At 41.4% G+C, this 11,251-nt stretch overlaps 1 protein-coding gene across 2 annotated transcripts; it reads left to right on the forward strand.

The window, feature by feature from the left end:
• Window positions 1–938: 938 nt before the first annotated feature.
• Window positions 939–10,285, forward strand: LOC142470130 (uncharacterized). Of its 2 annotated transcripts, none has more exons than XM_075577077.1 (4): window positions 939–1,073; window positions 1,802–1,928; window positions 6,121–6,207; window positions 6,542–10,285. In XM_075577077.1, the coding sequence occupies exons 1-4, from the start codon at window positions 1,059–1,061 to the stop codon at window positions 10,222–10,224; spliced, it is 3,912 nt and encodes a 1,303-aa protein (XP_075433192.1). In that variant the 5' UTR covers window positions 939–1,058; the 3' UTR covers window positions 10,225–10,285. The 2 variants fall into 2 exon arrangements, with proteins under 2 accessions (XP_075433192.1, XP_075433193.1); XM_075577078.1 differs by having other exon boundaries at window positions 1,847–1,928.
• The last annotated feature ends 966 nt before the right edge of the window (window positions 10,286–11,251 follow it).

The raw sequence follows: 11,251 nt of genomic DNA on the forward strand, positions 1-11,251 counted from the left end.
CTGGGTTCACATAATGGCCGCCTTTCAGTTTCAATCAATCCTTCAGTCAGTGTAACTCAGCAGCTACAATGTATTCTAAAGATTTATATTTAAAAAAAAACACGCAAAGCATATTAAATGTTTTGCTCCTTTTTAGAGCTTTGTGAACTATGCCACAGCGATGAAAGTGTGATGGTACTGGCGGTGGGTTCGATTACCACTAATTTCATTGGCACACCCATTGTATCACTTTTGTTTTATTCTCACAATTTCACTTTCCTTTAATGAAAAATGAGTTTCACCTGTCCTATATTTACCCCATAAATATTGCTCAAATCTGTCTAAAATACAGTGTAAAGAGATTTGCTCCAATGTTTAGTAGATCTTTTAAAACCAGGCACTTTGGTACTTTTTTCATACCACATGGAACCTTTAAAGTCACACATACCATATACCAGAACCACAAGCAGTATCACAGGGAGTGGGAAAGGTACTTTGGCACTGTGACACCGCTGTATTATTCACCCCCCCGCCAGAACTGATATAATAACTAATTATTAATGCGTTACCTTGAATTTCCGAAGCATTTTTTGTTATTAAGCTGCTGGATAAAAACAGAATTATTAATTATATTCACTGGTAATGTTGCTTTATTTTGTGACAAAGAAATGTATGCTCATATGAAAGGAAGTGTAACAGTTTAGAGAAGTGACTGTAACACGGAGCTGTATACATGTCGGTCCCCAGATCAGTCTTCCTGGCCTGGCTTTGCCCCTACAAATCTCATTATAAATCCACCATTGTGGCAAACAGACAAAGAGATGTCATGTCCTACGACCGCAATGGATGCTGGGAGTTGTAGTTTTGGGCGGCTGGTATCAGTGACAACAAGTAGAGCGATGCCAGCTTGAAGAACTCCAAGTCCCAGCATGCAGCGCGCCCGTCTCTTACCACGGAGAACACCGGAAGTAGTTATGCGAATACCCTTTTCTCCGGTTTAATCCGAAATCTCGCGGCGGTTACCGCCTCTGGTCACCTTCCGCTTGGGGAGCTGGCGGTAGAGGAAGACGCTTGCTAACATGGCGGCTGCTCGGGTGAGAGATACTTGCTTTAGGACTGTGTGTGGCAGCTCCGGGAGGGGAACATTATAGGGATCCGTTTCGCTATGGGACCCTGGTCAGGGAGATGGCATGTTTATAATCTGAGGCATCTACTGATCACCCTATCACATGGGTAATGCGTTACCCCGGGGGGCGGGCAGAGCCTGCCAGTAATGGGGAGGGGGGTCTGCTTAATGGGAAGCGGCCTTTGTAGCTAGTAGCCCTCACCTTGCTAAAGACTGCGTGACAGTCGAAACGTTGGTTTCTTAGCTGTAATCACTTTTTTTTTGCAATGTCCGAGTGTCTGGATCATCTTCCTAATGTCTTAAATCTTCAGTCCAAGCTGCCATTCCCCCCCCCCACCCCTTTAATATGTGCATCAATACAATCTGCACACAATGATAAGTAATTAGCTAAATTGCTGATTGGTCCGTTCTCCTGTGATCGATCGGGAAGATTCGGTTCGGGTAGCATTGGATTTTGAAATCCGCACTTGCATATGCTGGCTGCCTCCTTTCTGCCGCCCTCCGATTCGCAGCATCAAATGAAGCCAAGGACATCACCACAGTGTCGTCGCGCGGCTCCTCGTTGCCATGGTAGCCTGATGTCATGTGCCGCCGTGGCGTCATTTGATGTGGCGTCATTTGATGTGGCGTCATTTGATGTTCATCTGGGTGGGGAGGTGAAAGATGTGTAATAAAGCTGAGATTATTTTGGTTTAGGAGCCCATACATTTTGATGACATCGCAATCTTTTTCTCCGAGGAGGAGTGGGAGTACTTAGAAGAATGGCAGAAGGAGCTTTACAAGGAAGTTATGTTGGAGAATTACAACATGCTGATCTCTCTGGGTAAGAAGTTGTTTTCCATTATGTATTTTCATAAAAGGGTTTTGCAGCAAAGTATCCCATTTTCAAATCTGGTGCCAAGTAGAAGGCAGCCGCACACACACACTCTCCTACCTGTGCCCCGATTCTCCACACACTGCTGCTGTCCGGGCAATCATGTAACGGGGAGCCCCCCCCACACCCCCTCCGAACACCACCCGCCCCCACAAGTGATGCACTCTCCGCCAGGACGCACATGCACTTAATATAAACATGGTTTGATGACACCTTGCATTATTGACTTTTAGTCTTTTGGATTCTAACAGCAGCTGCTGTATAAATAATTACCTAATTGTCCAATCTGGTTGATTTCCTGAGGGCGTGTACTTACCTTTGACCACTATATAACCCGACACTGAAAGAGCCTCAGTACTCTTTGATAAAGCGCCTCCACGGCGGGAAACGTGTCAGAGTTTACATTTTTGTGTGTCTGACCTTTTGGCTTATACGCCTAATAAATAGTTGTTATTTTTTGCCCCAGCCCTTTGCTCTCTTTTTTGGCAGTGCTCTACCTTCCATTTCCATTTAACTTTTTAATATAAACATAGTAAACATACACCACAGGAGAAAGAAAACAGAAAGCCCAGCTCATCTAAATTCCCTGCATCTACCTCCAGTACCTCTGTCTGAGTGGAGGAATGTAGTGCTCCTCCCAATGGAGAAAAAATCGATGCACCGCCGGAAAGATTCATGCAGAGGCTGAGAAGTGTGACTGTAAAAAGACTTTATTGCAGCATAGTGGAGCTCTAGCGGATCCTCTGACGCTGTTCAAAGGCCCCCGCGGCTGAAACGCGTCAGGATCCGCTAGAGCTCCACTATGCTGCAATAAAGTCTTTTTACAGTCGCACTTCTCAGCCTCTGCATGAATCTTTCCGGCAGTGCATCAATTTTTTTCTCTATTGGGAGGAGCACTACATGTACGCGAGACGTCATCGGTAGCACGCCAGGTCACTGACTACACAGCCGGATCAAGATCTTCTCCGGTTCCCTTCACCTGTGGCGACAGAGCAGTCGCACTTGGGATCGCGGCTAAGAAGAACAGAAGAACCTCTGGACATTCGTGGGGATACCGTTGGGCCCTCCTGCTAACCGTGAGTTTTCCAATGCTTTAAGGCATACACATCAGTGTATCACACAAGATATCAACTATCTCACGCTTGAATTTTTCTGGAGGTCAGCCCTTTATTCGGTTACTCCCCTCTTACTTTCACACATGCTGTGATGCTGTGCAGTTTCCTCACATTTCCCTGAGCGCCTGATTTGTGAACCTGTTCACTATACAACTATGAGTGAAGGAATGCCTCAAGAATAGTCCCCGGGGGCTTGTGCTCTGGCTCCCCGGGTCTGGCCACCTCCTGTTCCCGCTCTGCACACTGCTGCTGCCCATCACGTAGAGTGGCGCTCCCCCCCGAATGCCGAACACCCCACCACGAGTGATGCACCCAAAAACCACCTCTCCCCCCTTCGGCTGGGACCTCTGCCGGGGAGAGGAGGGGGCTGAATCATAATGCTTGTCCTCGTAGCGGATGCTGGCCACCCCCACCCCCCTTCAGCTTGGACCTCCGCTCTCCAGTACCTCTGATTAAGTAAAGGACTGACACGCACACGGATGCGCGCACACTGACGCACACACATACGCACACTGACTGGCACACACAGTGACTGATGCACACACTGACTGGCGCGCGCGCACACACTGACACATGCACACTGACTGACACACGCACACGCATATTGACACGCACACGGAATTCACAGTTACTATAAATATAGTGCAAATAGCTAAAACATGCATTCTAAGTCAAACTTCTTTGTGTTTTGGCACTGAAATTGTGTTTTGATTTTTAATTAAAAACATCGCACAAATACAATTTCTGTGACAAAACAGTGACCAAAGACAAAGAAGTTTCACTTAAAATGCACGTGCTCGGCACACACACTTTTTTTTATTTTTAGAAAGGTATACAGAGATATACCAAATAAGTTAACATGGGATGGATGTTGTTCCAGGGAGTAATCTGATTGCAAATATTTGTAGTCAGGAAAGAATTTATTTTTCCCCTTATAAGATATCATTAGATGATATTTCACTTGGGGTTTTTGTTTGCCTTCTTCAATATACTGTAAGTAGGATAAAGTATCTGTCATCTAAATTTAGCATGGGTTGAACTTGATGATTGGATGTCTCTTTTTTTCAACCTCATCTACTATGTAACTAGTGTGTCAATTTTAATGTCTGACTGAATTTACATACTCACAAATTCTCCTACGTACTTCCCACGTGGTCTTTCCTGCATATATTTTCCGTACTCCAAGATGACCAGGTATGACATTAACAGTCCTCCAGTTAATAAAAGTGTCTATTGTTAGTAATGTCATTATTTTGAAAATATTTGGTGGGAACAATGTAATTACTGACCTTACAGCCATGGCACTTAAACATGGCTTTTGTTGAGGAGGTGAGTCATTTATTGTGGATCTCTGGTAATGTTCATGTACAGTACCAGATTGTCCCTCAAATTCCTGGAGCGTCTACTCGTAGGTAGGAGTTGCCTAAATGAATATAGTTATCGTCAGTGGTTGACAAATCACCAAAAAATCTACTCGCCACACAAAAAAATCTACTCGCCACCTAGTACCAAACGTGTGCTGCTTGGGCCAATATTTACTCGTCCGGGGGTTAAATCCACTCGCCCGGGGCGAGCAAATGTATAGGTTTGTCGAACACTGGTTATCGTGATAAAAATGTAATACCGTTATCACCCCAGCCTAGTGCGGTTCAGGAAACAAACTTTGGGAGTCCCAACAATGGGAGTTCAAAACTGCACGGGATAAAAACAGGTATATTTGCCATCTTCTCCAGAGAGAAGTAAAAAGTAATGCCCAGTAAAAAACAAAAAATGTAAAGTCATAGAAATATCTCAACCCTTTGCTCCACCTCTTCTCTCTCCCCCCCTCCCCCCCACCCCCCTTCAGTCTTGCGCGCCTTCCTAAGGCGGTTAGGAGACACTGGGGGTTGAGGAAGGAGTGTAAGACACGGGGGGGGGGGGGGAAGGCGTGTAAGACACTGTAGGGGAGGAAAGCGTGTAAGAGACTGGGAGGAAGGTAGGGGTGTAAGAGTGAAGGGGGGAGGAAGGGGTGTTCAATAAAGGAAAGCATTTGATCTTGTTTGGCACCACAATTTATTTGGGGTTGCTGTTTGGATGGGGGAGCAACAGATTACTGTACGCTCCACATGGTGAGATGAATGGGAACACAAGGAAATACCTGAATTTGTTTTTTTTTTGCATATTTTGCATAAAATTTTAGTAGTGTTCCTTTTTTTTTTTTTTAAATGGTATTTTTGCATAAGCAAAATCAGTTTCATGGATTTGACTTTCTGTTCTATGAAAAGGGCTTATTTGGAAGCCGGCCTAAGGCTGCGCTTATAGTGCCGGCGACAGCGTCAAAACAATTGCATTGTCGGTGTCGCGTGCGCTTATAATAAGCATGGCGCGACAGCTTGGTCGCAATCACTGGAAGTCATCTCAATTTGATTTTTCCAGCGACCGCAGCCTTAGGCCACGTTTATAGTGCCGGCGATGCGACTGATGACGTCGCCACTGCCGAAAGTTGCACTTTAGTTTGGAGCGACGTTGCTGGCGACAAGGCCAGTGATGTCACGAAGGGGGCGGGCAGAGTGCAGTAGGCGCTCTGTGATTGGGAGACAGTCGCCACATGTGACTGTCTCTACACCAAAGTCAAATTTCAATAACTTCCAAATTTTTTGTAGCGCCGTCGCGCTTACTTTAAGAGCATGCGACGGATTCAATGTATTTGTTTTGGCGCGACGTCGCGTCGCTGGGAACTATAAGCACAGCCTTAGGCAGAGAGAGAGATTCTGCTGTTTACTGAAAACACTACATGTCCATATTTGTTCCTCTTGTCATATTGTTCATTTACTTTCTGTGTATTGAAACCTTGACCACTCTACAAGACTATAACTTGTTGCATGGCTGTCTGTAGTTCTTAAAGACCCTTTACACCTAAGGGTAACCCCCTGCAGTGCACTCTTGAGGCTACTGTTTAATAGATGTATATTTTTTCTTTTGCTAATGCTACGTTTTAATGCATGCTATCTTTTAATACAATTTTTATTTTTTGTTGTTGCTAAAAGGTCAGCCTCCAATAATATCAAAAATTGAAAAAGGTCATGAACCATGGATGAGTGGCTGTTGGGGAATTGATGAAAAATACAGCGAAGGTAGGTAAAATTTCTATCTTAAATGATTCTGGTTTCTGCTACAATGAATAGATGCAGTGGTCCAATTTAAAGACAATGCTACTTGGTAGATATTGTGTGATTTCAAATTTGATGGCAATACATTAGGACCTATTTTATTTTAACATACTTTTCGTTTTGGATCATGTTTTTATTTTTCACTATTTTTAATGCATTTTCGGCACCTGGCACTGAAGAGGCAAGAAATGTGTAAAAAAAAATAAATGAAATGGTCTGGTTTGTATTTTATTGTATGTTAATGGGGGGAAGGAAATATACTAAAATGCTTAATTTGTGTGCAATTTTTGTTACACAGGTGATATTGGTTCCGTGAGTGATATTCAGATACGCCCCTTGAAATTAGACTCTCAAGATGTACAGTTATCAAATGATCATATTTCACCATCTTCTCAAAAAGACAATGATGTCAGGAGAGGGTGTCAATCTAAATCAATTCGGAGGAACAATGTAAGGGAGATGTTGGAGAAATGTACTGAACGGACTTTGAAAAATCACAAAGAGCTTATTATACGTCTGCAAAAATTACCAGCCGACACAAATCCAAACACTTCCGATCAAAGAAGCTCAGAAAACACAACTGTTTATACAACAAGTAAATCAAATCCATATATTAATCGTGATGAAAATACAGCCAAGAAGTCAAGAATCGGCACAATACCAGATCTACAGACTGAGAATTCAAGAGATCAAGTCAATGTCAAGCTAAATAAGTGTGCTAAATCTGCCAGTAACTACACAGCAAGCCAGAGGGCAGTGAAGTTATGCGTCAAAAAGATTGCTGCTGAGACGACAAGGGGATCGCCAAAGGTTGCAGAGAGCAAAGAAAGTAGTGACAGGATCATAAAAGCAACACAACGTTCAAAAGCATGCTCTGATTGTGAGAGAGGTGACGAAAAGTATCAGTGTGAATACAAAAATAGCACAAAATTTAGTGGGAATAACCAAAAATACTTGGAAACACAGAGTCCAAGTACAAGTTGTAGTCATAAAATAATTACAGAAAGGATGGCACAAAACAAAATGGTCATAACACCACAAGGATCAAGTACATGCCCTGACAGTGGAATGCCGAGCAATGAAAACACAAACCGGATCGTACATAGATTACATACCTTTTCAGACGGTGCTAAAGTTAACAAGAAGTTTACAAATGGCAAAGAAAGTAGTGGAAACGAAACTACGAGGTTAACACGGATGCCAGGTACTGATGAAAACATTACCCACTGCTCAGACAAGAATGGAAATACAAAACAGAGATCATGTAGCGGTGCTAGAAATGAGAATAGCACAGAAATCATCACAATAACGAAGGGTAGGAAAGAACTAGAGAAGTTTTCCAAGCCAGAAAGAAGTGTCAAGCATGGGAAAAAGTATGGATCTTCAAGGGTCAAACAAAAACATACTGAGCTGGATATAGTAACTAAGGTACCACAGGGGACACATGGGTGCATTAAATCTGAGTTTTGTACATGCACTGAGAGCATTCCACTGCAGAAATTGCAAGCTGAGATCACTGTTGGAAATCAAAGGAAAATAAATAGGCCAGATAAAAGAACTAGTGACATTTCTGTTTCCAAACATGAGAAAAGCACTCAGAAAAATCCTATTTCGACACCTCATGTGGGTCCTGATGTTACAGACATTAGGGACAAGAAAGGTGATTGGGGATGCCTAGTTATAAAAACTATAGAGAATACAAATTCTGACACTGAGAAAAACAAGAGACTGTTGGTATGCACTGATGCCACGAAATGTAGCGAGTCGAACAGCATGATTGATATAAGAAGATGTCAAATGGATGGCCAACATTGTAAAGAGAGAATCAAGAAAAAGGATAACCAATCAGATAGGCCTCTAATAAGCAGCATTTGCATTGAGAGAGGACGAGACAAAAACAAAAGTCAGTGTGAAACTGAGGCAGAGAAAAATAAAGGGAGAGAAATAATGGAAGTAGATATCGGTGTTGATATTCAAAGAAGCAAAATAATACAATTCAGTCATAAGGATGCAGAGAAGTCCTATGTTAATACAAAGTCACTTACCAGTACTGCACATAAGACAAATACTGCAGAGAACCTGGTATTCACATGTTCCCCATCTAGGCCTACCAACAACAAATGTATAGCCTCAAGAAAACGGAGCATGAGTAAAGAAGATGCTTGTAATAAAAACGCTGCTAATGATGAGCTAGTAATTGGTTCACAGAAACAACATCCTCTCGCCAAAAGGAAAGACAATATTCAGAAAAACTTTAAAATGCATCCAGTTGAAAGGCTTCATGCGAGTTCTAATGCTAAAGACATGAAGATATGCTGTGGTCGCAAACTAAGCATCAAAGAGGATGAAAATGCTAAGCAGAACTTGTGTATGTGCACTGATGACAAGACTACAGGGGAAAATGGTTTGAGCAAGGCAAAACCAAATATATGTGTTGATGGTGAGAGAACAAAAAAGTCTATTGACACCTATGATGGTGATAAAAGCGTACCCGATAACACTGGGATAAAGAAGGCGCCTCACAGAATTAATGAACAAGACAAAGGTAGTTGTAAAGATAAGTTCAAGTTGTGTTCTTGTGTTCAAACGCATTCAAAGCCAAGTACAGATACCATGAAAACAGAAAAAGTGCATGAAGAAACTGAAAGCAAGACTAAAAACAAAAGGAACAATGGGCTAAATACAACAGACAGTACAACAATAAGTCCAGCTAGTAAGAAATGTGTTCTTGAAAATATTGGAGTGCCCAATGCGAAGAAATTATGTACAAGTCTTGTAATGAATGCCAACACCCAAGCAGATATGACTAAAAGAAAGATTTCAAGCTCTAGTGAGAAAACCCTTTGCAGAATTCCAAATCGTGCTAGGAAAATGCATGTTGTTCAGTATTGCAGTTGTAAAAAGACCTGCAAAGTGAAGTATAACTTAAGTTCAACTAAGGAATTAAGTGCTTCTAATAGGGAAGGCAAAACGGGTATTACAGAAACAAAGAGGGGTGTAGTGAGTAGAGCACACCTAGAAAACAAGTATTTTAGAAATATTGCATGTCAGAAAACCTATAAAAGCAGCTGGGTATGTAAGAGATATCAAAGGTTGAAGGCAAGTTTGGTATCCCAAGACTGCAATAAATGTGGGAAAAGATTCACTACAAAAATAAATAGAACTCAACCTCAGACTGGACAAAATGAGAAAAGGCCTGTAAGCAATAAACGTTCTAAAGTTATCAATCCTAAAATTCCCATCAGACGCAAATGTAGGTCTTGCATAATATGTGAGGATAAATTTAATAATAATAATATTAAATGCCCAATACTACCTATAAGAGGGACACATGCATGTACTGAATGTGGGAAAAGATTTGTTCAGCATACATTACTTCTGCAACATCAGAAAACTCACATAGATGAAAAACCCTATCTGTGTAAAAAGTGTGGCCAAACTTTCATTGATAAAGAATTATTTGTCACACATTACAGAACACATAAAGATGACAAGAACCATAAGTGTACTGAATGCGGGAAGTCTTTCGCTGATAATTCAACACTTCTTATACATCAACGAATACACACAGGGGAGAAGCCCTTTAGTTGCAATGAATGTGGGAAAAGCTTTAGTCAGCATTCAACACTTCTTTCCCATGAAAGAATTCACACAGGAGAGAAGCCATTTAAATGCTATGATTGTGGGAGAAGATTCTGTGATAGGTCAGCGTATGCAAGTCATACGAGAACTCACACGGGGGAGAGGCCCTTTAAATGTGCGTGTGGTAAAACATTTAATCAGAGCTCAAATCTCCGTCGACATGAGCGACTTCACATAGAACAGAAACCCTATCCGTGTAGTGATTGTGGCAAAGTCTTCAATGAGCATTCAAAACTAATATCGCATCAAAACGTACATCTGAAAAAAATAATTAGAAATGGTAAAAATATAGATGGCTTGAATATCTCTGCAGCAGCTTCACTTAAGGAAATCAAATGATACATTATGATACAGTTGAAGCAGACAAGAAAAAATAGTGGATGGTGGTGCAGCTGCCTTGGTGGAAAATATGAACCAGAACTGCCAGCTTGCTAAGTACAAAAATGTATTGGTGGCACATTTAAAAACAGCAAAGTAACACTCTCCCTAACCCTAACACTCAAGAGTGTTACTTTGCTGTTTTTAAATGTGCCACCAATAAATTTTTGTACTTAGCAAGCTGGCAGTTCTGGTTCATATTTTCCTCCAAGGCAGCTGCACCCCCATCTACTAATTTTTCTTGTCTGCTTCATCCCTCTGGTAGGAGCACGCAGATAGCTTCCGGATCTTCATGTGATCACAAGTGAGTAACTTCTTTAGTTGCTTTACACAATATATGATTTACTACAATCAAGCTTTGGGTTAGCCACCTACAACCATATAAGATATACATGTATTAGGCTATTGGTTGTTATATGGTGGCTTTGTTTGACCTATGCAATTGTGGAATATGGATCTCTGGGCTTATTAAGCTGATATGTTTGGAAGGAATGAAGATACTTTTATATTGTGAATTTATACATGGACATTTCCTGGTCAGCATCGCTGGGGGCTTGTGCCTCTATCCCTTTACTGATGATACAGTTGAAGAAACATTTCAATGGAATTTAATCTGTTAGAAAAGTTCTTGCTTTGCATTGAGTTCACATGGGAGAGAAGCCATTTACATGATCTAAATGTACGTTAAGATTGCTATAAGTTAATCTTTTGCTTATTATGTATTAGAAAGCTGATGTACATCCAGTAAATGGTGGACATTTAATAGATGTAACCATCTAGTATGTCAAAACAGGCAAAATTCTATTTAAATTAAAAAATAAAGGCTAATTCTTGGTAAATAACTGCAAATGCTCCACTTGAAAAATAACTATGTATTTGTTACAAAACCTCACTTAATTCTTCATGTGTAGCCTCTTGGGTCAGAATATAATTAAAGAAGGGACTTTAAAAGTAAATGTACTTCATTTGGCATAGAGACACTGGGAAG

Source organism: Ascaphus truei, chromosome 19 (genome assembly GCF_040206685.1).
Source record: "Ascaphus truei isolate aAscTru1 chromosome 19, aAscTru1.hap1, whole genome shotgun sequence".
Classification (NCBI taxonomy): domain Eukaryota; kingdom Metazoa; phylum Chordata; class Amphibia; order Anura; family Ascaphidae; genus Ascaphus; species Ascaphus truei.

Excerpts from the sequence above, each read along its gene's own strand:
- LOC142470130 (XM_075577077.1), top strand. Across the intron at positions 1,929-6,120 it reads CAACATGCTGATCTCTCTGG|GTCAGCCTCCAATAATATCA; the intron begins GTAAGAAGTTGT and ends TGTTGCTAAAAG. Across the intron at positions 6,208-6,541 it reads TGATGAAAAATACAGCGAAG|GTGATATTGGTTCCGTGAGT; the intron begins GTAGGTAAAATT and ends TTTGTTACACAG.